Below are 26,468 nucleotides of genomic sequence, written 5' to 3' on the forward strand. Positions count from 1 at the left end.
AAAATAAAATATATGTCATTATAACAACAGTTAAAATTCTATACATACTTTTCTAATGCAAATATTATTCAAGTATGTATATATTTCTAGTACATTTATACAATTAATCTTTTCATGTGTTCGTTTTCTTCTCTTTGGCAATGCATTTTTCACCATCACTATTATTTTTGTAGTTTGATCTGTTTTCTTATTAATTAAAGAGCAATAAAACATTAAAAAAAGACTTTGCTTCCCTTTATATATTCTCTTCTTACAAAAACAAGGACTCTCCTGAAATATTCCTGATCAAACAGGTTTGGAAATGATTCTCCTTTTTCCTTCTGCTAATTCTAAGAATGCAGTTAAGAACAAAAGACAATCCTTTGAGGAATTACGTGGAAAACTGAAGCCACCATCTCTTTTCTGTCCCTTTTATTTCTATTCCACGCATCTAAAAGAATGATGGTGAAAATACGGTTTTGAGCCTTGAGAAAGTTTGAATTAACAGACTATTAAAATATGAAGTCGCAAAAGGAGTAAGGCCCATGGTGGAATCTGTTGCAATTTAATTTACAGGAAATGAGACTGGGAAATCAAGGGAAGGAGAAAATTGATAGAAAAAAAAGAGAAAATTGCATAAATGCTAAAGGCACCTTTGGAGAGGAAAAAAGACAGGTAGTCCTTCACGTGATTATTGGGGTCAGAATTTCCATTGCTAAGCAAGGCAGTTGTTAAGTAAGCCACGCCTGATTTTATAACCTTTTTGCAACAGTTCTTAAGCAAATCGTTGCAGTTGTTAAGTGAATCACATGGCTGTTAAGCAAATCTGGCTTCCCCCGTTGACTTTGCTTATCAGCTGAGAAAGTCACAAATGGGGATCACATGACCCGGGACACGGCAATTGTCGTAAACACATGCCAGTTGCCAAGCATCCTAATTTTGATCATGCAACCACGGCGATGCTGCAACAGTCATAAGTGCAAGGACCAGGGGTAAGTCACTTTTTCCAGTGCTGTGTAACTTTGAGTGGTTGCTAAATGAATGGTTGTAAGTCGAGGACTACCTGTACTGGAGGTCAGTCAGAAAGGGCCATGGCAACTCATTCTGCAAGAGTGAAAAAATATATATAATTGGGTCCTGGGTGGACAATATGGTTTCAGTAAACTTTACTTGAAGTTTCTTTAAGTATCTAAGTTTGCAATTCTTAGAGTTCTGAAATGCCTGAGCACTCCTAGTAAAATATCAGGAGCTGAGAATTTGTTGACTCAGATCTTGGGGAGCTGGGGTGAGCATTTAAGGCTTTGATCAAACCCTTGGCTTTCACAGAGTTTTGACATTAAGAACAAAACTATACAAATGAAAACATACAACTTTGCCGACCTGCCAACTATTGCAATATCCTGTTTTTCTTGGTTCAAAACTCAAATAGGTTGGGTGCAGAATTTGTGTATTTTAATGCAAATTACACAAACCAGGGCAAATCTTTTTGATTCTTTCCTCCACCCGTGAAATAAGTACTTTCAAGTTTTAAATCTTTGCCGGCTCCTAGTACAGAGCTAATATTAAGAAAACATTAAAACTAACCTGATAGACCAGCTTTTCCCCGAGTTCAGTTTATTCAGACTGCCATCATACTGTAGCCCTTCCTCGTCAGATGTTGATCCAGGAGTACCAGAGCCACTATTCCAAGGACTGGTTTCTTTTGAATGTTGCCTGCTTGTCATCCCGGGACTGGATAATCCTGAACGTTCATTCATGGAAACATTTTCAATGGGAGCATCAAGGGATCTCACAACAGGGGGAAGATGCAACTCAGTTTTGTTGGATGAAGGTTGAGACTCCATAGAGAAGTCCTCACTGCAGAGCTTATCAAGATCTGGCATGCTGAGAGCTCTCAGCTCCCGGAGTTTGGAACGCGACAAGGGCATGTGTCTCATATGACCACCTGAGGCTCTGCTTCTTCGGACATTGGTGGTAGATGGTGGTAAACTAACTGGTTCTCCCAAAGCATGTCTTCCACTCTTCTCCAAGTGACCCTCATCTTTGCTGCTCTTGGGGAAATTCTGCGGCACATTTGTTAATGTCGAACTGGTTGAAGATCTGGTGACCCTTGGAGAAGTTGGAGCTTCACTTCCACAGTACGAACTCAAGCTCCGTCGCAGCGCCTGGACCGCATCATTTACGCTGGTTGCTGAAACTGCAGAAATGCCACTGGACAATCTTTGGCCAATGGGCAATTTAGAGTTGAAGGAGGTGGAATGGAGGTCTATGGCTTTGACCGTAGGCCTGTCGAAATTAGCCAGATTCTCAAACGATTTAATTCTCTGCTTTACGGAAAAAGAAGAAACGGGATCATGTGGCCAATTGAGTTCATAGTAGTAATAATTCCTTCTGCCCTTTTTCAGTTTTTGTGCCACGGGACTGCCATTGTCAGTGTCTGATTTCAGGATGCTGGCAGATGTGGCTTTTGCATCCTGATTGCTCAGACTGAGGTGGACAATTTTCAGCATGCCCAACTCTGAATCAGAAGGGTTTGCATTTGAAACATTACCTAAGATATCTTGGACATGATGTGCTGGTTGATCTCTATCACTGCTGTCTTCCCGTAAATGACTGGATAATTGTGCTGGCACTGAATAGGTCCTTGTCACAGGTTTTAATGCACTGAGAGCATCTTCCTTGTGGAAAGTGCTCTGCCAACAATCCAGTGTTTCGCTTCTGAGTTGGCTGGTCTTGTTGTCATCTTCTTTCTTCTCTAGGGGCAAATCAGGAATGAATGAGGAGGAAGAGGAGGACGAGGAAGATAACCTTACTTCAATGAAAGTGCGCTGAATTTCCTGACTGGGCTGTTCTTGTCGAGCAGGGGGATAAATAAGGCCAGAAGGCTCTTTTTTAAAAAGCCCTGCCTTGTCAGACTGTAATGGCTTCATTTCCAATCCATCATGATTCAAACTCAGACTCATCCCCCTGTTTTCGGTTCTGTCGTTCGGACAACAAGCTTTGGATGTGGCTTCAGGAGGTGAATTTGACTGAGAAGGGCTGTCTCTTGTTGGACAACGATCTGTGCTAGTTCTCCCCCATTTTTCACTGCTCGTAACCTCCCACTTGGTGACCTGTGCTTCTTTTTCCATTTTAGGAGGTCCTGATGTTCCAGCCCTGCCAAATTTTGATTTGATCACGGATTTATCTTTATTTTTCAGAGCGCTGCCCTCACCATTCAACACAGGCAGAGGGGATGTCGGAGCCTCCAGTGAAGGGGGCTGTTCTACCTCCTGCTGCTGAAATATCTTGGAACCCATAGAGAGGCTCCTGCTGGGTGGTTCCAGATGCGTGGCTAGGTTATGGAGTGAGGAACCTTTCTTGGAAAGGAGCCTGGGTGAACTTTGGGCAGGGAGGGTTACCTTTTTTGGATCAGTGCCCTCCGCTTTGGCAGGAGCAGTGCCAAGAGCATCAGAATGAGCCCTGGATTTGTTTTTAATATTAAGAGCCTTTCCTTTAGGCCCTGCTTTGTTTTGCTGACTATTCGAAAGAGTCTCCACCGTACTCTTTTGTGGAGCGCCTTTAGTTTCATGATGCAATTTAGGGGAAGAAGAAGGACTGTATGGATTACTAAAACCTTTGCACTGACCAGAATTCAGAGTTTTGGTACTGGAGGATTTCGAGATAACAGTGTTTGCTTTTTCATTCTTTCCTAGTAAATTGTGAGCAGAAGAGAACCTGCCCAAATGTTTTGGTTTGGTCAAAAGGGGAGATTTGGGACTGTTTACTATTTTTTGTATTGCAGTCTTCATAGCATAGCTGTCTGTTCTTCTTAACTGGGATGGAGCACCGGTTTCTTTCCCCATCACAGCAGAAGGACTACCAATGACATTGCTTCCACAATCCATCACTAAATCATTTTCTACCTGCAACTGTTGGGGTTTTTCCAGTTCATCTTGGCCTAGCTGCATGTTGTCTTCCCAGCTATTGATATTTTCTGCTGGGCTGGAATGTATTTCTGGCACAGAATGTTCACATATTTCCATTAGGTTTTCTTGGTTCTGCAGGCTGCTTCCTCCTTCACTCCTGGAACAACCATTCTCAGTGGAAGAGCAGACTGGCCTGTCCTGCTCCAAACTGTCTACCCCTTGTGAAGAAGCATCTGGAGAAGATGGAACAGCTGTTGATGGAACCCTATGTTCTGCACTGGAGTTTTTCGATAAGTGGGATTTTTCTAATGTAAATTTTCCATTGGATGTTTCCAGTGAATCTATTTCTGTTTTGCTTTCTGCCTGCAAACAGTTGTTCAAAGAATGGTAAATGGGTGGATGATGAGATGATGTTATGGGAGATGTGTCCAGCTGGTTTCGAATACAATGTTGGTCATAATTCAGACTGCAAATTTCTATTTGCTCCTCATCTGATTCAACTAGTTTATGGGTTACCAAAGGATTATCACAAACAGATAGTAAGAGTGATGAACTGTCTCCGGGATTCTCGGCTAAGGATTCTGTGTCTGAACTGGAATCTTCTGCAGCAGCGTACATAGATTTTGGAATAGTGTTGCTCTGAGTTTCGGTTTCAGTCACATGGTCATCACTAAGGCTGCTAAAATTCCTTGAATAGGTATTCAGACAGCTTTGGTTTACATTTAAAATTTTGCTTGCATTAATGGAATCCAGGACAGAAAAAACCAAGGTCTCTTGTGTATTAGTAACAGAATTTGCAGCTCTCCCTACAAGATCATTTTTAATTATATTTGATACAGAATTCGGCTGAGCTTCTTCTGCCTTCACAAAACTATTTTCCTTGGTATGTATGTACTTCAATAATAAACAGTCACCATCTTTTTCTTCTGGGGAATTCATTTTGCCAGAGAAGTCATCCATCTCTTCTAATAGCACCACAGAAGTGTCTTGAATAGAGGGAATTTCTGAGGGATCTGCTGGTATCACCTTAGCATTAGCATCAGACACCAATCCTGTCCTTTCTGCCCTACAATCCAGTCGAGATTCCAAAGGTTGTTTCTCATACGCAAAGCTGTTTTCTTCTTTCATCACAATAACATTGCTTGATTCTTTCTGAACTGCCTCGTCTGCCTCTGAAGACACAAAGAGATTTGTAAATCTGTTAGAGGCTGCATAAAGAACCGATGAAACAATTCCATCCTCCTAATTACACAATTATTAAAACTTTACACTAGGTTTTAATTTTAGAGGTTCAGCTGGATTCAGCCATGATTAAGATGTGGGAGAGTTAAGCTTTATTAATTATCTAATTATCACCAACTTTCCAGATACAATTCAGCACGCTGGTTAGGACCTTTAGAACTTTCATATTCTGATCTAAATATAGATAGTCCTTGACTTAGAATCATCCGCTTAGCTGTTCAAAGTTATAATGGCACTAAAAAAAGTGACTTACAATTGGCCGTCACACTTATGATGTTGCAGCTTCCCTAACATCGTGTGATAAAAATCTGTGTGCTTGGCAACTGGCATTTATTCAGTGGCCCCATCCTGGGGTGATGTGATTGCCATTTGTGACCTTCCTAGTCAGCTTCTGACAAGTAAAACCAATGGGGGAAATTGGATTCACTGAATGATTGTGTGATTCATTTAACAACGTCTTATGTAGCAATGGAAATTCTGACCCCAATTGTGGTCGTAAGTTGAGGACTACCTGTATATTCATCCAATAAGAACAGCTAGACAGGCTTCATTATGAATCCTTCCCCTTCTGAAGCATGTTAACATACACACACAAACGATCTCAGAAACTATTCCCTACTGCTTTTTCATCTGAGGTTCTTTAGACCAAATTTTCTCAGTTGGGGGGCAAAAAAAAGTATTTTTATTTTCATGGTTTTTAGTGGATTTTAACATTTGGTAGATTTCAATTTCTAGTAAATATTTTCTTTGTATATATTGAATCCTTCTCTTGGTTTTCAATTATTTCTAAGGAAAAAAACAAGATAACCCTATGTCAAATATAACAAATCTCTCCCAGAATTCAAGGATATTAATTATGCCAGCAGTGAGCATAACTTTGACTGCATCTAGATTTTACTGTCTGCAAAAGGAAGTGTTACTTCCATCACTGAATGCCTTTTGCTTATGGAGGCTACAAACTCCTCAGCTATCCCAAACTCACATTGTTAGATGGCTGTAATTTACGCTGTGTCTGTCTAATAAACTTAAGTTGTATTCTCGTGTCATTTGGTTGTTTTAATTGAGTCACATCTTGGCCACTACAGCATGAATGACAGTAAAATATGGAATGCTTTGGCTCCTGTCCAGTTTTGTGATTCCTTAAAAAGTTTTTAATTAGTTCAGGGATACCTAGATACATCTGCCCGTTGACCATAGAACAGGAAAAAAAAGACAAAAATCTTACGCAAAATGGCTTTCTGGATGTCCAGTGTAATGGAAGTGGGAAGATGTCCTACATATTGACAAGCTTCCTCATAAGAGAATCCACGGATGGGGATAGCATTGATAGAAAGGATCTCATCTCTTGGGACCAGCCTTCCCATGGATGCCTGTGAAGAATGCATTTATTAATACAGTACTGTCATAGCCTCATGATTTCGGGACACGGAATAACATGAAGGTGAAGCTCAATTGCTTCACCAAGAAATGGGGAATGGATTCTATATTCAGGGTACTTCCAGCAAGAGGACAGAGCCTTTTTTGTCATCCTCTGAACCAGAAGAACCACCAACTCCTTAACCTGGCAAAGGTTTAAGATGGTAAAATCAAGTTCAGGTAATCTCTACCATGGGACAAAGTTGTCCATCCTGTAGGAGGCTTCCACTGGCTTTAGTCTGCTGCTGTCTCTTAAGAAGAGATTTAGCTATCAGCAGTCACTTAAAGCTCTTTATGAACCCATTTCTGCCTTTCTACAAGCCAACTTTGTTCATCGCACCTGACTTGCCTATCTTATCTACCTAGAGTCCTAAGCTACAATGATTGGATTTCAATCAGTTATAGTGGGATTGGCTTCCTTTACAATATGTGCTTCAGGGAACGCGATATACATGACAGAATCACTGCAATGTTTATAAAGTCCTAGAGATATTGTTAACAGGGAAGTGTGCAAATACTGTAGGAAGACAACTCGGTGGCTGGAATACCATCTGGGGAGGCAGAGGACATCCAGGCCACTCCCCGCAACATTTTGTCAGGTCTCCTCAAACATTCCCTAAGGACTCACATTTTAGCCTTGGAGTAAAACTCATTCTTGTAATGCAAAAGAGTGAGTTGCCTTTACACCCAAACATAGTCATTGGATTTTATGCAGTGTAATATTTAAGCACTGTTTTGCTATGCAATACTGTAAAGGTAAAGGTAAAGATGCGTGCTAGTCGTTTCTGACTCTAGGGGCCGGTGCTCATCTCCGTTTCAAAGCTGAAGAGCCAGCGCTTGTCCGAGGACGTCTCTGTGGTCATGTGGCCGGCATGACTAGACGCCAAAGGCGCATGGAACGCTGTTACCTTCCCACCGTAGTGGTCCCTATTTTCCTATTTGCATTTTTACGTGCTTTCGAACTGCTAGGTTGGCAGAAGCTGGGACGAGTAACAGGCGCTCACTCTGCTACGCGGCACTCGGGATTCGACCCGCCAAACTGCCGACCATCTGATCGACAAGCTCAGCGTCCTAACCCACTGAGCCATGGCGTCCCCATTATGCAATACTGTAGTATAATGCAAATAATAGTAACTGCCTTGTTGAATCAGATTACAGCTAAAGGGATGTCTCTAAGAAGCTCAGATACACAAAGAGGATTTTCCTATTTGTTCCCATTGCAGAAATTCCCTTCTGAAGCCATCTATTCTATACCATCACTCATAGCAATTTTGCTACTGACTTAACAGATTAAACCCAAAAGATGATTTCATTTTGAAAATAATCTGAAAATCCCTGAATGGCAGTCTAGTTGTTCCTTCTTGTCAACAAGCTGCATACCTTTTAAAACGTAATACATTCTGTTTCTAAATGAGTTTTTCTAAAGTGAGCAATATTTACTAATTATTTTTACAGTATGGTTCCTCTTACAATAGTGTGATTTCCTTACCCTGAGAATTTTAAGTCAGTAGGGTGGGGAAGCAGGGCTAAATCAATCCATTAATTGCCTATTTAGCAATGGGTACGTACAGTGGAGGGAGGCATGAGGCAAGATTCACAAAATTAGCATTTGTCCTGAGGCTACTACACCTGTTTCTTGCCCTATCTCTACTTCTCTCTGAATTGAAATTCTATTAGGGATAATAAAGAGAAAAGACATTTTTTTTACCCTCTCAGCTGCTCCACCTGGTTGCAAGCCTGTTATGACGATGCGCAAAGGGTTGGCATGAATTTCAAGATCCAGGCCAAAGGACTCGTTTTCACTCCGAGATAAAGTAATTGATTCCACACGGCCTTGCTCCAGGGGACTCTCTTGAGCTTCATTCTTCTGGATGGCTGGGAGGACCTTCCCACTGGCTCTGCTGCAAGCACCATGGTCCTCGTTCTTGGGCCTTGGGATTCCATGGTATTCAATACTCATCAGGCTTTTCACTCGGGTGACTGCTTTATGTTCTAGTTTAGGAGACCTCTTAGATTCTAGCTGTTCCTCTCGAAAGTCCTTCACATTCAAGTAGCCTGGATGAAGCTCTGGAAGATGATGAAGTTCTTTATCGGGAAGAAAAGTGGTGTCTGGTGTATGCTCCCCAGGGCTCTCGTTCAGATTCCCAGAGCTGGTGGCAGCTAAGTCACTGAGGGGATTTGTTGCAGATTCTCTCTCCTGCCTGGTATCTCCATTTTGCGCTGAAGGAGCTGCAGTGGAAACACTACAGTCATTGTCTCCTTTCCTTTGACCTTTTGACTTCGATCCTCTTTGGAAGCAGACGCCATCTTGTTTGGCAAAGTCATCCTCATCACTCACATCTCCATCATAAAAGGCAATCCTTCTCTGTCTTTGGAAAGCACACTGGGTCCCTTTGGGGCTGTCGCTGAAACTAACATGCCGAGCAACTGTCTCCCTTGGCTTACTGTGAGGACCAGGTGAGCTACTGCCAATAGCTGGTGAACTGCACAGACTGGATTCTTTGGTAGCTAAGAATAAACGCATGTTATAGAATTTGTCACTATTATCACAGAATGCAATGACCTGATCTATCACGATTTTCCATATTGCCCTCTGTTCTTACTATTCTCTCCTAAACAGCAATAAAAATGACTTTGTAAAAAAAAAAGATAGAAAACCAGAGCGGCAGGCATCTTTTTAGCAGTAGTAACCACCCAGCTTGTTTGTGCTTAAAGGCAGAACTAGAACTCATAAGTCTCCCGGTTTGTAGCCTGTGGCCTTAACCACTACATCAAACTAGTTCTGACCCACACCCTCCCTCATTCTGTTTCTCTCTTTATATAATAATTTTTATTCGTTTTTATTTGCATGCATTTTCACTGAGTTATTTAGACACAGGCTTTACCCTGCTGTTTTTTTAAAAAAAAATCTTTTAAATAATTCCCCAGCTAACTCCGGTTGTTGAACAGATTAAGTTTAGTACGCTGTAGAGTAGAGGTGTGGAACTATGGCCCCTTTATGACTTATGGACTTCAACTCCCAGAATTCCTGAGCCAGCATGGCTGGCTCAGGAATTCTGGGAGTTGAAGTCCACAAGCCATCAAAGGGCCACAGTTCCCCACCCCTGCTGCAGAGTGAAATAAGAGTGAAGTTCTACGCAATTGTATGCTGTTTGAGGAGGACAATAACGCTGGAAGCTTTGCCACGACTCCTACCTGGAAGGCCAGAAGAAAGAAAACTCTCTTCTAGAGAACTGCTCCTACTCTTGGGTCGAAACTGCTCTTCGTCGCTGGATCCAGTCACTGTAGTCTCCGAGAGGGACAATTGGCTCGCCCCATCTTGTAAGAAGTATTGGGAAAGCTCCGTTTCAGAATTGATGGAGCTCTGCTGAAATAAATACAGAAAGAGAAAATGGGACGTTGCAGCAATCAGCCCCCAGGACTTGGAAGATCATCCATGCTACACCTTCCTGCTCTCTTCCCGACTGTTTTTCTTGCTCAGATGCTTCATTCCTTTGGATCAGCGTTTCTGAAGCTTGGAGACGCGTGGACGTCAGCTCCCAGAATTCCTCTAGTTTGGTATAGGTAGTCCTCGACTTACAACGGTTCATTTAGTCACCGTTCAAAGTTACAACGGCACTGGCAAATACTGCCTCGTGACCATTTTTCACACTTATGACCATTGCAGCATCCCTGTGGTCACGGGATGGAAATCCAGACGCTTGGCCCCTGACCCATATTTATGACGGTTGCGGCGTCCCGGGGTCATGTGTGATCACCAGTTTTGACTTTCTGACAAGCAAAGTCAATGGGGAAGCCAGGTTCACTTAACAACCAGGTTACTAACAACCTGCAGTGATTTACTTAACAACTGTGGCAAGAAAGTCGTAAAATGAGGCACAACTGACTTAACAAATGTTTCACTTAGCAACAGAAATTTCGGGCTCAATTGTGGTCGTAAGTAGAGGACTACCTTCAGTTCATTACATACTGGCTGAGGAATTCTGGGAATTGGCATTCACCCATCTCCAAGTTCGGCAAGATTCAGAAACACTGATTTAGATTCTGCCACTCTTTTTACCACCATTTGATTCGATTTCCAAATTATTCAGTTGCCTTAACATACTACTGCTGCTCAAAATAAGCCAAAATAATTTTATTTTATTTTATTTTTTAAGTCTGGAGATGGGCTACTTGTCTCAGGAAAAGGAGACTCGTTCTAATTAACAGCATGAAACAAAGAAAAAGCTGGAAACAAAAATGAAAAACGACTTAGCAATTGCTCCTTAATGTGGAAAAGTCTGGCTTTTTCAACTGAATTCGACGCTTTGTCAGCCTTCTCCCTGAACACATGAAAGCTTTTTTTAAAAAAAAACATGAGGGCAGAGAGCAAGAACGAGAACGCAGACTCTACAATCTCTATTTCTGACCCTGATACGTTTTGCAGAAAAGGACCTTGTGCATTTGCTGGAACGTGCCTAGAAAACTTTTAGACAGACAAGATGGCCTTCAGGGACTTTACGATTTGATGTACTGAAGAGGGACTCAGCTCTGTCATGCTTGGGAACTTTCTGGCAGGTGTTGTGTTCGTGGGCATACTTTCCTTTTGTGAGAGCACAACCTCGGCAACGCTCTTGACAAAAAGAAATCCCTGGTGGGACAATACAACCAATGAGAAAATCCACCCTCCCCGGCATCTCTTCACCTGCTTCTCCCCTCCCTGCTCTGTCTACAAGACAAGAAACAGAAGAATCACCAGACCTTCTATGGCCTGAAGGACACCCACGGATGTTTGGTGTGTGTGTGTGTGCGCGCGCGTGCGTGCGTGCACATGTGCATGCAAAGGAGTCCCAATTTCTTCTAAGCAACAGGAACCCCCCCTCCCTTTAATGTTTTGTGGTGGAATTCAATAGGTTTACCCGACTCGCCGGCTCCAAGAAACGTTTCATTGTCCAGCTCAAGGGCGAGGAAGCTTCTGTCAGTTTAGACTTCACGCCTGGAGATGGACTTTTTGGCAGGTTTCCTGTTAAAAACAATTGGGTTCGGCAAAGAAGACATTAGCTTGTCCACAGGCTCTCCCCATTTGACTTTTACTGGGCGGGAAAGGCTGGCTTCTCATTGTCTTTCTAGAAATGACTGCCCAATTCACTCGCTAACTTGCAGAGAGAGTAGCAGAGAGCTCACAGCTAGCACAGCATGAGCTTGTGGCTGTTCAAACCCAAAGGAAAATTAGGCCCCTTTGAATTCTAACTCTACCCAAGAGGATTTCTGGGTTGGATCAGTTCCTCCAAAGAGTCTAGAGTCTGATGATGCTGGCTAGCCAAGGAAGTTTTCTCCTCCAGGACAGCCACCAGCAACAAAGCCAACAGCGCAGAACAAAGGGAAGCCAGAGCTAAAGACAGATTGAGGCATTCCTTTCCTCCATTTCCTATTGCTGCACTGACCACATTTTTTCCCCCTTGGCAGTAAGAACAGAAAGAGGCAATATTGGCCATGAAAAACTGGAGAACTTCAGCTATGTTCAGCCAGCCAGCTCTGTTGCTATACCAGTGAATTGCTCTTTGACGAGTCCAAACTGAGCAAGCTTCTCAACTGTGCAGCACAATGAAAAGAAAATAATATCTTTTCTGTTAGGTTTGGAGGAAAATTCCTTTTTGCTCTACACTCAGAAGCAGCAACAATAGCAGCACCATGAGTCATTTTGAGCCAATCTAGTTTAGGGAGACTTTGGTCCACCATGACTGGATTTTCAGGGGTCTTCAAACTTGGCCCTTCTATGACTTATGGACTTCAACTCCCAGAATTCCTCAGCCAGTGGGCCTGGCTGAGGAATTCTGGGAGTTGAAGTCCACAAGTCATAAAAGGGCCAAGTTTGAAGACCCCAGTATTAGCAAATAGGAGTGTTACCCTAGTGCAGGGATGCTCAATCTAAAATGTCAGGGTTACATGCTGCCTCCACAATCAATCGCTGATCTTCATGTGACAATTTTTCATTTTTAATGTGACTAAAAGGGGAATCTATTGAAGCCAGGTGGCATTTTCATGTTAACTGGATTTATTTATTTTTTATTTTGTTATCCTCATCAGCCAAAGAAAAGTTCAAATATATGCAAAAGAAATAAAAGATCCATAAACCTCACAATTGACAAGCATGGGAATAAAGAAAAAGTAGGGACAGAAAATATGTTATAAAGAAACCTTCCTGAATTAGTAGCCGTATTTAATGTCAGTTAAATCAGATTTAGTTCTGCCCCTATTCACTGCCTCATCAGTTAAAGGACAACTCGCAGCCTGGACAGAGTTATATAACCCTCAATTAGTTCTTCATCCCTTGCTGAATACTGATATGTGAATTGTTTTATGTTTTATTCCACTGCAGTTTGATGAAAAAAGTTGGCACTAAACATGTGTGGACTAATAATTCAATTCATCTTTTCAGCAAAGATTGGTTATAATATGATAACATATGGAAAAGGTGGTCGTTAGATTTCTAAAACAACCACCTGCCTAACAAGAGAATTAAAAGTAAATAAGAGCCAATCTTACAAGCTGTTGTGCTAAGGTAGAATTTAACAGATCCAGAAGCTGCAGTTACAGTTACAACTGATCCCTGAAAATTTTCTTTTTTGGTGTGTGTGTGTGTGTGTGTCTTTCTTTCTCTGTGAGAGAAGTAAAAGAAATAGCTTCAATGGAACAGTTTGCCTCCTGGAATTGTGGGTGCTCCATTGCTGGAAGTCTTCAAGAAAAGACTGGACAGCCATTTGTCTGGGATGGAGACCACCAAGGTCCATTCCAGCATAGCTATGGCCGCCATCTTGATTTTTTTTTACTTCCCCAGCAGATACTTCTGCTTATTTGTCCGATTAATTGGAAATAAAATGTAACTTTCCTTTGCACAAAATGTGCGCAGAACAAACTTTCTAGGGATGTAATCTATACTGTGAAACAAGAGCCAAATCTGATGCAATTTTAGAAACAGATGCATACCTGAGGAATGAGGAGAAGAGACGTCCTTGTTTTCTCTGTGGGTGGTTCGTGTTATGGCTTCATCCATCTCCTGTTCAGAAACCTATTATTAAATTGAAAAAAAAGGATCTAAAGGTATATTCAGGAAACAGCAAAATATATTACTTCAAAGTACATGTACATTCTTTTAATATGGAAAATAGAAATCTTGAAAGTGCTGGTTTAGGCTGTGTAACATAGATTTCTTTTCTTTTCTTTTTTGTGATTTTGAAGTAAAGCCTCCAACTAATCACATTTTTAGTATCGCATGGAGTGGCATTAGGAGCCAAAAAAAAACCCCTCTGAACTAGAAGACAAAAATGAATCCACCAAAGAACATCTTGGCTTAGGGACTTTCAAACATGTAACAGCTCTGAGAACAATTAGTTCTGTAAACCATTTACCCATTTGATGCTATTAATTGTATGGCCTTTGTTTTTCCATTACAGTGGGATGGCTGCACCACTGATAGACATAAAGAATGTCTCCATATGGCTGTTAAGACTAGACACTAACTTGATGGTACATCATCAAATTAAACAATGATCCTTGTTTGTTGTTATTGTCTACATGTTCTGTGCGTTGGATCTAATTATGGCATCCATTTGAATAATGATGTACAAATTGTGGTATGTACCAGTTCTTTTATTCCTGTGCCATTTTCTAAATTTGCATAGCTGAGAGTGCAGCAGAGGTCCAAGTTTTACCAGTACAGTATTTACAGCTTTTTACATGTAGAAATTTAAGTGTAATATGTTGGACTTTTCCTGGATATAATGCTTTTATTTTGCTGTAGCTCCCCAGCATCAAAATATGACTCCATGCAATGCCCCCAACCATCTCCCCAAAACCATCACATATCTTTTCGTGTATTGTGTCTGCTAAGATGCACAAAGATTGTCATCAAAACAGATGCTGCTGATGGATCTTTCTCCTTCAGCCCCTTGCTTTCTCCCTCCCCAGATCTTCTCTAGGGAGTTAGTAGGTCTGGAGCCTTGAGGAGGAAGGAGAGGAAGTACATTCCCAGTAGATGAGCACAAGCACATCTGCATAATGCGGAACTTCTTAAAACTGTAGTAGAATTGTGTATTCTTTAAAGGGAAAGACTGTGAAGAATGGCTAAAGAATCGGGAGGTATACAACCCACAGAAAAGATGATTGAGGATGGAACTGCAGAATCTGAGGCTGAGTTGTAGGAGAATACGATACCACAATGCATGTACGAAAGGGGAGGAGCTTGCATCACAATGGTGCAACACTGCTTTTGTCATTTTACCCTCACTTGCAGACTCCACTAGTCTTCAAATATCTGAAAGTTTGCAAAGAGAAGAAAATGGATAATGTTGAATTTTCCAGAAGGCAAAACTTGACCCAATAGGTTAAAATTACAAGGAAAGGATATATGTTAAGGGGAATTTTCTGGCTCTGTGAGCTGCCAATAGAATAGACTGGCCCATGAAGCAGTGAGTTCTCCTTTGCTGGAAGTAACAGTAGAGTTGGAAGGGACTTTGGAGGTCATCTAGTCTAACCTCCTGCTCTGGCAAGAAACCCTGTACCATTTCAGACTTCCAGTGTTGGAGCATCTACAACTTTTGGAGGAAAATGGTTCCACTGAGATTCATGAGCCAATAAGGGTATGAAGCTACACAGCCTGGATTGTTCATTATTAGAGATATTCTAATCGATTATGCACTAAGAAAAGAATTAGGCTAGTGGATTTCTAACATATCTTCCAATTCTATGGAATTCTAATTGAATTTATCTGCAAATTTGTTGTTATAGTTTCCTTTTCCTTACCCAGCTATTTAAAAAAAATGGATGTGGGATAGTTTAGCCTCCAAGAAATCATCATCATCATCATTTCGATTTATAGGTGGGGGCTGCAAAGGAAAGGGTTGTATATGTAGAACCAATCCTTTTTGTTTGACTTTGGTGTAACTCAAAACTCAAGGCACACTGCTATAACAGAAAGGAACTGTATACATTCCAAAGCAAACTTAGTAGCTTAAATCAGCTTTCAGAGCCACATTTACTCAAAAAACAAAGAAAGAAAAATGTTAGCTGTGGCACTGGTATTGGAAATACTTTCAAATAGAGAATACCAGGTAATTTGGGAACAAAAACAATTATGTCTGATGGAATATATATATATATATATGGATCTTTGGTCATTCGGGTTTTTCCCCGCGTAGAACTAAAGGTGTAGGAGCAACGTTTCGACGAATGACCAAAGATCCACATACAAACACCCGCGAAAACCTCAGAAAACAAATATATATATATATATATATATATATATATATATATATATATGCAGTTTGTGCCCATAAAATTGCCTATAAAATGAAATAGAAAATGGGGGTAAGAACAACACTCTAAATTTAATAATATATATATATATAAGTTAAATGTTTGTTAAGTATTTAGATTACCTTGCTAGGCCCCAAACATGGGACAAATCTTATTTCCTGTTTCAGCCTAACCCAAGGCCATCAACAGGCAGTAGTCACAGCAGTGACAGCTCATATTTGTGTAAATTGTTAGCAAAAAAAAAATTACACAAACACACACACACACACACACACATATATATATATATATATATATGTATATATATATATATATATATATGCAGTTTGTGCCCATAAAATTGCCTATAAAATGAAATAGAAAATGGGGGTAAGAGCAACACTCTAAATTTAATAAAGGAACAATGAAGAGATAGAATTTTATATATAGAAACTAGAACAATAACAAAATGCAAAGTAGTAAAAAGTAATCTCTAAAAAATATTGGACAAAAACATTCAAATCTTTGCTTATTAGCAGAATACGCTTTGGAAATCAACCTGATATGAATTTCCTTTGAAAATTTCTTTAAAGGAATGAAGAAGAACCTAGGTACCCATTCGCACTGTGTTTTTTAAATATGCGCTTTTTTCTTATGATCTTCTAAGAAAAAATAGCTTTATGTATCTTTATGTATCAAAGGATGCAAATCCTTGAACAGAATGAGCCATATACAAGGGTGGAGAGAGGCATTCCCCCCCCGCTTTGTACTGAATTAATGGACAAACTATATGCTTTACAACTGAATTCACACATGATACTAAATCAGAATTTTTTAAATACAAATTTTGCTGAACAAGCCACATATGTTTTCTGCAATCTTTGGAAAATGACAGACTATAATAACCATGATAGGCAGGTTCATAGATTATGGTTTAGAGTTTTGTGTGAACCTGGCTGTAGAAACTGTAACTTTTGACCCAGAGAAATCTTATACAGTAAGTAGGATTTTATATAAGAATATAAATATACAAGTACAAATACAGAAAAGGCTCTTTGATATATATTAATGCAGGGGATAGCAATGGACTGTGGAAGTCTTAGTCCTAGTTACATGGAGAGCATATAAATTGCCTTCTTCTGCCTTAGGGGACCAGAATAAATCATAAAATGAGTGTTGTAAGCTATGTACACGACAAAGAAGAGCAAAAATGTTAAAAAGTATAAAACAAGGTATAGTAGTTACTCCCTGAGATTTTACAGTGATCAGGTAGCTTAGGGTCTGAAAATATCTAATACGTTTATTTCTAGATTGTGAAGAAAAATTAAAATATATTAACCCAGGTTTTCTAGATGTCTTGGATGTCAGTTATCACAACTCTAGCCTCTGTGGGTTTTGGCCATGCTAGCAGAGTGTTAAGAGGGTTGTCTTTTTGTACTCATATACTTTTTGTACTCATATACTTTTTTACATGTAAAGCCACTGTGCAAGGCTCGTGGGGAAGTGCTGCAGAGGAAAACTGAATATCTTCCATTCTGTTTCATACCTTTGGGTTAGGATGTCGGCTAACGATAAGGCTGACAGGGCCTGGTCCACATTCACTTAAGATGGCATAAGCTTCACTCAGCGCTGCGTGACGCAAACTGACCGAATCTGCTTCCAGGATCTGATCACCACGGCTAAAGAAACAGACAGACATCAACTTCAATGGTGTCATTTCACAGACAGGAAGTAGGGTAGAGGGAGACCTCTAACCACAAAAAGTTCAGATAGAAAACATTTATAGCTTGACTATAAATCCAATTTATAGTACTCACCAACATAAAATCTGGGAGGAGAAAAGAAACTGTGTGTGTGTGTGTGTGTGTGTGTGTGTGTGTGTGTAGTGTTTTATCAACAAGAATAAAATGCAAAACAGAAAAATAGACATTCAACACTAACAACAAAAATGTGTACAAAAAAGGGAAAAATATTCCAAATATCAAATAAGTTTAATATCAACCATAAAAAAATCCACCCCGCTGAATGCTAAAAAGATGATGATTTATTTTATTTTTTATTTATTTTATTTTATTAGACTTATATACCGCCCTTCTCCCGTAGGACTCAGGGCGGTTCACAAGGTTTTTAAAAACAATACAGCAAATTACAAAAATTAAAAACAATTAAAATAATTACATTAACCTTGGCATAAAAACCCCAATTAGAATACAATTAAAACCCCAGTTAATACTCTCAGTCCAGGCCAGAAAGCTCAAAGAGCCAGGTCTTCAGGTCCCGGCGGAATGAGCGAATGATGATGATGATGATGACAATAATAATAATAATAATAATAATAATAATAATAATAATAACAACAACAACAACAACAACAACAACAACAACAATAAAAAATCTGTAACACCATCAAACATCCACATCTGCCTATCCCAGGTCCTTGGTAAGGACTCGATAGGCAGACAAAAATGCCAAACCCAGTCTGAACATCTGGCTGACTGTGATGATGATGATGATGATAATAGTAATACCTAATACATTCTTTTTCCCTTACATAACAGGTCTACATATAGTTTAAAGCTCTCCCATCCTTATTAAACAAGATTACATATAAATGAAGTTCTAGATGAGGAGATCTTTATTTAATAATCAAATGTCTAATCATTATATATACATATACATATTGTCTAGTCCATTGTCTCTAATCAAACTGCTTAGTTTTGCCATCTCTGCTGATTCAGTCAATGTTAAAAAAGAAACCAAATTCTGAAGATCTAATCAGAAGCAGAAGAATTCCCTCTCAGGTGGGCTTTTCTAAAAGCCCGCTAAGCTACAACCCCAAATCCTTTAAAACCAGAGTTGAAACTCTAAAAATTTCATACCTAGCTAGGAATCAGTGGAGCTGTGAAATTACTTTTCCAGTTGTGAAATAGATTTAACTCTGCTTCATGGGCTGATCTGAGCTGTTAGGATCTTGTTTTGTTTGTGTCTATGTAACCAGCTCCCTCTTCTAAATTAGTTTTACCTTTCTCCTTCAGTTCTCTTTTAATTCTATTTAATTTCTCAGCCTCTGTGTAGATAATGAGAGACTTGAATTCCACTACAGAATCAGCACTTTCATTTTTCAAAACATTTTACCCTGCTTGGCTATGTTACTAAAAGAAGGAGATAATATTTGCCACTATCTCTTTGTGAGTAAAACAGGAAGAAACTAGATTCTACTTCCCTCCCATTAAGATCATACAGGTACTGTAGTCCTCAACTTACAACCATTTATTTAATGCCAGTTTGACGTTACAACAGCCCTGAAAAAAGTGACTCATTACTGTTTTTCGCACTTATGACTGTTGCAGCATCACCGTGCTCATGTGGTCAAAATTCAGCCGCCTGGCAACTGGCGCGTATTTCTGATGGTTGCACTGTCCCTGGGTCATGTGATCACCATTTGCAACTTTCCTAGAGGGCTTCTGAGGTAAAACCAATATGCTCAAGTGGAGGCTTTTTAGTGGATAACAACACGCTATGTGAATGTAGAGAGTGACACAGAGTCTGGCCCATCTGCTGGTATATCGGCTAGTACGAGACACATGTACTGGTAATGATGTATTTTGGGCCAATGACAAAGCCAAAAAGGTGGCTTCATTTTTGGCAGTTTAAAGTTTGATCAAGAGACGGAAGAAGAAAAACGGCTTCCAACAAGCCAAGTCAAGCCAGGTTCGCTTAACGACTTCAGGATTCACTTAACTGCAGTGATCCGCTTAACAACTGTGGCAAGAAAGGTCATAAAATGGGGGCGCAACTCACTTAAAAACTGCCTTGCTTGGTAACAGAAATTTTGGGTTTGATTGTGGTCATAAGTCAAGGGACTACCTGTACTGAGTAGCGTCTCCCCAAGAGTGTGGGAAAATGCAATAGACATTTTGGGAAAGTGGCTTAGGGATCCTTAGGGAGTGCCGGCGGGTGATCCCCAAGGGGAGGGCATTCTCTGTGGGCACGCCTGCCCTTTGGAATGATTTACCGGTGGAACTTCGGACTGCCCCCGATCTCCGTTCATTTCGCCGGGACCTGAAAACCTGGTTTTTTGATCTATCAGGCCTGGACTGAAGGGGTTTTAGCTTTTAATATTGTTTTAATTGTTGGGCTTAATTAATTTAATCTATTTTAATTTTATACTATTTTTATATTGTATTTTATGTTGCCCTGTAAACCGCCCTGAGTCCTTCGGGAATAGGGCGGTATAAAAATTTAATTAGATAAATAAGTAAATAAATAAATCCTCTGCTCAAGGGAATCTGAGGGACTAACCTACCACATCCATGCTGCAAATAATGCAAGGGATTGTTAGGATTTTTATATGAGGAAAAAAACATGTTACAACCAAGTTTAGAAAATATTGTTTTAGTCTATGTGCTGGTGTGTGACTGTAATAAAGATTGAATTGAATTGCCTTACTCTAAACCAGTAAAGGTCATGTAGCATGAAACAGCTGATCCTGATTAGTCTGCAACTCTGCAATTTTAAGCAGGCATCGTTTTCCTTGCAGATTAGTAGGAGACCAGCATAAATGAGTTAGACTGTTTTCTGACTACAGCACTTCCATATCTCATCATCTTTCCCCGTTCCAAATTGTTTTTGAGTTAGTTAAATGAATATTCAATGCAGAACTTTACACACACTGTATGATAAAATCTGTCATTTTTATATACTTTGGTCTAGCTTCCATAAAAATGTAGCAAAACCTTTCCACTCCAATCCATATTCCTCTTATACAGGAAGGACAGATTAAGTATAGATACAGACTAAAATGTAAATTATTAACTAGAGATAATATTGAATGTTGCGCAAGGATTGCAAATAGTCGAATTCATACCTCAGTCAGCTGTAAGGCTTACTATAATAAGCCTGGATGAATCACTATTTCTCTTCCTATCTTCTCACAAAAAGGCTATGAGAATGAAAATAACTTGATATTGTTGAAGAAAAGTGGATGTAGGTACAATTGAATATATTATAAATTCTTTCCAACCACCATCATCCAAAGTCAAGTTGGTGGGAATAGTTATGGAATTTTAACTACACAAATGCTTATTTGGGATTCCATCACTAGTCTGGAAGACCCTGAAAATGTAGTCCCTTCAAAAGGGATTTTGAGTTGTACAGATGATTATCTGCATATTTGTGGCTGGATAGCTGTTATTTCCATTATAGTCTCTTAGGATCACTTTATTCGTATCATAATCATTATGCTAAGGTATCTGAGCATTTTTCCTGATAGGAGCCTGGAAATGAGTTTGACAATAACAACAAACTGTATCAATGATTTGGGTTCTCCCTTTTTCCTTCATTGAGTTTATTGATGCTGAATTCTCTAAACTCAGAGATCCAACTTGGAGATTTACAAAACAGAAAAGAATGGTGAGAAGTCATGTCTATTTCCTTCTTAATACAAGGAATAGAGAAGTCAACAGCCTCAATATATTTGAAAGGAATAGTCTGTAAAATAGGAATAGTCTGTAAAATATTAAAATCATTGTATATTTTTGCATTATGCAAATATCTGGAAACATTTAGGTCCAGGACTACTACTTTAGATGGTCACAAAAAGGTTTCCCCAGCTGCCATAACTCAGCTTTTAAAAATTCTGGTATTATCTATAATCCCAAAAATAAACAAATGAATCTGACATAAATTAATGAATCTGACCTGAAGTGATATAAAAAGGTAAAGGTAAATGTTCCCCCGCACATGCGTGCTAGTCGTTTCCAACTCTAGGGGCCGATGCTCATCTCCGTTTCAAAGCCGGCATCCGTGGTCATGTGGCCGGCATGACTAGATGCCAAAGGCGCATGGAACGCTGTTACCTTCCCAACGTAGTGGTCCCTATTTTTCTACTTGCATTTTTACATGCTTTCGAACTGCTAGGTTGGCAGAAGCTGGGACGAGTAACAGGCGCTCACTCTGCTATGTGGCACTCGGGATTCGACCCGCCAAACTGCCGACCTTCTGATCGACAAGCTCAGTGTCCTAACCCAGTGAGCCACCGCGTCCCTTCTGAAGTGATATATATCTAGTCTAAAATCCTTCAGCAGTTGGGCAACCCACTTGTAGGGTTATAATGCAAGTGTTTAATTTAGGGGTATAGAAACAGTGGTCAGAAAGATCAGAAAGAGGTCTACCAAACTTTGGATGTGGCTCCCAATGTCTCTCTCAAGTTAATAATACAGCTAATCCTCATTTAATTACCATTTATTCGGTGACCATTCAAATTTATGGCAGTGCTGAACAAATGGTAGTTAAAACAGTCCTCACAATTAAAGCTGGTACAGTATCCTACAGTCACATGACCATGATTAGCGACTTGCCCTACAGATTCCCACAAGCCAAGGCAACAAGGAAGCAGACAGAAATATGCAAGTATGCGGGCATTGACTGACGGCGCTGATTGGCGGTGTGAAGATCAACAGAGGCCTGGCCTCCCTGTCCTTTACTTTTTGTTGCCAGGCAGGCGTTATGACTGGCTCCGTACCTGATGGGAATTAAGATCTCCCTATTGATAGTCCAATGTGGACGGGACCGAACCGTGGTGGGAGGACGGTTTTGGACCGGTCAGCGTCCACCTCACTGGTGTGAGAGACCAGTTGGGGTGGGCCTGGCTCAGGATCCCCTTTTTCTATCTCTGCTCCAGTCAGATGCCTCAGCCGGAGTGAGAGGACGGCTGAGGTTGTCTTTTGGATTTCCATCTCAGGTGAGAGCTGAGATGGCTTTGGCTTTGCAGATTGAGAGATACGCCCACTGGACTTTTTCTTTCTCCATCTATGTACCATCAACGAGCGATCCTCTGGATATATTTGCAACATCGGCCCTGAGAGACTATTCGAGCGCAATATGATCTATCGTTATTCCGAAGCGGACTTGTATGCCCTTAGGGCGGTTCCTGCCTCATGGGCGCGACCTGTCGCCTGTTTCCATACTCCCCTTAATGACGGGTCCAAGCTTTGGGACTCCGAGAGGTGGTTGGGCTTGGACAGGGGCCTCGAGTTAAGACGCGCTAAGAGGCCCCTGATAAGATTCTTAGCCGGTTATTTTAAGAGGTTAGGGAGGGGGAGGAAGGGGAGGGTGGGGAAGGAATTTGTAACCGGCACTCAGTCTGGACCTGTTAGAGGTCCCGACGGGACGGGGTCGGGGGAGGTGGCTGCTGGCGCTGGGAATGTGGGGGTGGGGCATCGAATCCCCACGGCGATAGGGTATGGCAGCAGGTGTTTGCGCGGAGGGCCATATCAACATCTGGGATCGCGCCCCCGCTATCTCCGAGCGGTGGCGCGCTCCGACCCTCCGGTTAGCACCCTCCTACCCGGGGATGAGGGTGATCAGGCCCCTGAGCTCAGGTTGGTCTATTTTAACGCTAGATCCGTAGTTAACAAAGCTCCCCTCATCCGTGATCTGATCGAGGAGGAATGTGCGGATCTAGCGTGCATCACGGAAACTTGGTTGGGTTCGGAGGGAGGGGTGCCTCTCACCGAGTTATGCCCGCCAGGTTTCCGGGTGCTGCACCAGCCACGGGCTCAGGGCAGGGGTGGTGGGGTGGCAGTGGTTATTCGGGAGACTTTGTGTCCCCGGGAGGCCACCATTGTCCAGATGGCCGGGAGTGAATCCCTCCTCTTGAGATGTGGTCCTCGGGTTCAGTTGGGCTTGTTGCTCACATACCTGGCGCCCAGCTGTGTGGCAACAGCCCTGCCTGAGCTGCTCGACACCCTCTCAGGGTTGGCGGTGGAGTTCCCCAGGCTTATTGTCCTGGGTGACTTCAACCTGCCATCACTGGGGGGGTCGTCGGAGTTAGCTCGGGAGTTCATGGCTTCCATGACAGCCATGGGCCTGACCCAGGTTATTGAGGGCCCTACTCACGAGGGGGATCATACTCTCGACCTGGTGTTCCTGTCTGGACAGTGGTTGGATGATCTGGGAGGGGGTTCTCCGTCCATCACCCCTCTGTCTTGGTCAGATCATCACCTCCTGAGGCTGGTTTTCCGTCATGCCATCCCCCGCCGCTGGGCGGCGGAACCGACCAGGTGGTTCCGCCCCAGGCGCCTAATGGACCCGGACCGGTTCCAGAGGGCGCTTGGGCCGATACCTATCACCCTTACCCACAGCCCAGTCGATGCTCTGGTGGAGGCCTGGGAAACGGCTGCCACCAGGGCACTCGACTGTGTTGTACCCATGCGACCTCTGACTCGGCGCAGATCCCGTTGGGCTCCATGGTTCTCTGTGGAGCTCCGGGAGATGAAGCGTCGGAGACGAGGTCTAGAGAGCGGTTGGAGATCCAGCCGATCCGAATCCGACCGATTGCAGTTAAGAACCTTCATAAGGTCTTATCTTGCGGCGATAAGGACGGCGAAGTCTAACTACTTTGCCGCCCTTATCGCGTCCGCAGATAATCGCCCGGCCGCCCTGTTTAGGGTGACTCGCTCCCTCCTTAACCAGGAGGTGAGGGAGGATCCCTTGCAGGGACGAGCCGAGGAGTTTAGTCATCATCTGACGGACAAAATCGCTCGGATCCGGACCGGCTTGGACTCTGACTGGGCAGAGTCTGATGTGGAGGAATCAGGCGGTCTTGAGCACGTTATCTGGACTGAGTTCGACCCTGTTTCCCCTGATGATGTGGACAGGATCATGGGGAGACTGAGCTCCACCACCTGTTTGTTGGATCCGTGCCCCTCCTGGCTAGCTTATGCGGCTCGGGAGGGAACACGAGGCTGGTTCCATGCAGTAATAACTGCTTCTTTGAAGGAGGGTGTCTTCCCTGCCGCCTTGAAGGAGGCGGTGGTGAGACCCCTCCTCAAGAAGCCTGCTTTGGACCCGGCTGTTTTAAACAACTATCGTCCAGTCTCCAACCTTCGCTTCCTGGCGAAGGTTGTTGAGAGTGTGGTGGCGCATCAGCTCCCTCTGTTCCTGGAGGAAACTGATTATCTGGACCCGTACCAATCGGGCTTCAGGCCCGGACACAGCACGGAGACGGCATTGGTCGCGCTGGTGAATGATCTCTGGAGGGCTAGGGACAGGGGTTGCTCCTCTGTCCTGGTCCTATTAGATCTCTCAGCGGCCTTCGATACCATCGACCATGGTATCCTGCTGCGGCGTCTCAGGGGGTTGGGAGTGGGAGGCACCGTCCTACGGTGGTTCTCCTCCTACCTCCAGGGCCGCTCGCAGTCGGTGTTGACAGGAGGGCAGAGATCCGCCCCGAGGTCTCTCATTTGTGGAGTCCCTCAGGGGTCGGTTCTCTCGCCCCTCCTGTTCAACATCTACATGAAGCCGCTGGGCGAGATCATTCGTGGTTTTGGGGTGGGGTATCACCAGTACGCTGATGATACCCAACTTTTTCTTTCCACCCCGAACCAACCCAGTGATGCCCTCTCCGTGATGTCCCGGTGCCTGGAGGCGGTTCAGGTCTGGATGGGGAGAAACAGGCTTCGTCTCAATCCCGCCAAGACTGAGTGGCTGTGCATATCGGCGTCTCGGGTTAACCAAGTTATTCCACCTTTAACGATGGGGGGTGAGGTGTTACCCCCCGTTGATAGGGCTCGCAACTTGGGCGTCCTCCTGGATTCACGGCTCAATTTTGAAGATCACATAGGAGCCGTGACCAGGGGGGCTTTTGCACAGGTTCGCCTGGTGCGCCAGTTGCGTCCCTATCTGGACCGAGACGCCCTACGCACAGTCACTCATGCGCTTGTGACCTCCCGTTTGGACTACTGTAACGCTCTCTACATGGGGCTGCCCTTGAAGACCACTCGGAGGCTTCAACTGGTGCAGAATGCGGCCGCGCGAGTTGTAATGGGGGTCTCCCGATACTCCCATGTAACACCTCTACTCCGCGAGCTGCATTGGCTTCCGGTTGCCCTCCGGGTGAAATTCAAGGTGCTGGTTATCACCTATAAAGCCCTACATGGCCTGGGTCCGGGTTATTTGAGGGAACACCTGCTGCCGGCATCAAACGCCCTTCGCCCAGTGCGCTCTCACAGGGAGGGTCTGCTCAGGGTTCCGCCGGTGAGAGATTGCCGGCGGGTGACACCCAGGGATAGGGCCTTCTCAGTGGGAGCGCCTGCCCTCTGGAACCAGCTGCCGGTAGAGTTGAGGACTGCCCCCGACCTCCGATCATTCCGCCGGGGCCTGAAGACCTGGCTCTTTGAGCTCTCGGGCCCAGGCTGAGGAGAAAATTTTAACTGGGGTTTTAATGTACAGGGTGAATTTAATGCTTTTTAATTGGTTTTAACTTTTGTATGTTTTGATTTTTAATTCCCTGTAAACCGCCCTGAGTCCTCAGGGAAAGGGCGGTATACAAATGCAAATATTAAATTAAATTAAATTAAATTAAGTCATGGTCACGTGAGGTCCTAACGGTCTTTGCTTAATGGCAAGGCAACCAGCACTGCCAGAAGTGATGCCGCCAAGTGGCATAGTCTGACTACTTCTGACTATTGTTTTCCAACTGAATTTCCAGTCCCAATAAGCACTGTCAAGCAAGAACTACCTGAAATAATAATTAAATGTATATGCCACTAGGCTCCCAGCGACATTTTGGCCATCTTGTGCCTTTAATGTGACACAAAACAAACCATAAAGAAAAAAGTACGAAATATCTAGAGATATCCAGAACTG

At 42.6% G+C, this 26,468-nt stretch overlaps 1 protein-coding gene across 1 annotated transcript in view; it reads right to left on the minus strand.

Annotated features, from left to right (window-relative positions):
- PDZD2 (PDZ domain containing 2) overlaps positions 1-26,468 on the minus strand; it is a gene marked incomplete at its 5' end in the record, with an annotated part of 204,392 nt that overhangs the window by 13,621 nt on the left and 164,303 nt on the right. Inside the window, 7 exons of the mRNA XM_081320244.1 lie at positions 1,564-5,059; positions 6,355-6,499; positions 8,254-9,053; positions 9,741-9,912; positions 11,444-11,547; positions 13,512-13,593; positions 17,365-17,497. Of these exons, the coding sequence (XP_081176370.1) occupies positions 1,564-5,059; positions 6,355-6,499; positions 8,254-9,053; positions 9,741-9,912; positions 11,444-11,547; positions 13,512-13,593; positions 17,365-17,497 (4,932 nt within the window). The remainder of the gene's footprint in view (positions 1-1,563; positions 5,060-6,354; positions 6,500-8,253; positions 9,054-9,740; positions 9,913-11,443; positions 11,548-13,511; positions 13,594-17,364; positions 17,498-26,468) is intronic.

The sequence above is a fragment of the Vipera berus genome (genome assembly GCF_964194415.1).
Source record: "Vipera berus genome assembly, chromosome: 2".
NCBI lineage: Eukaryota > Metazoa > Chordata > Lepidosauria > Squamata > Viperidae > Vipera > Vipera berus.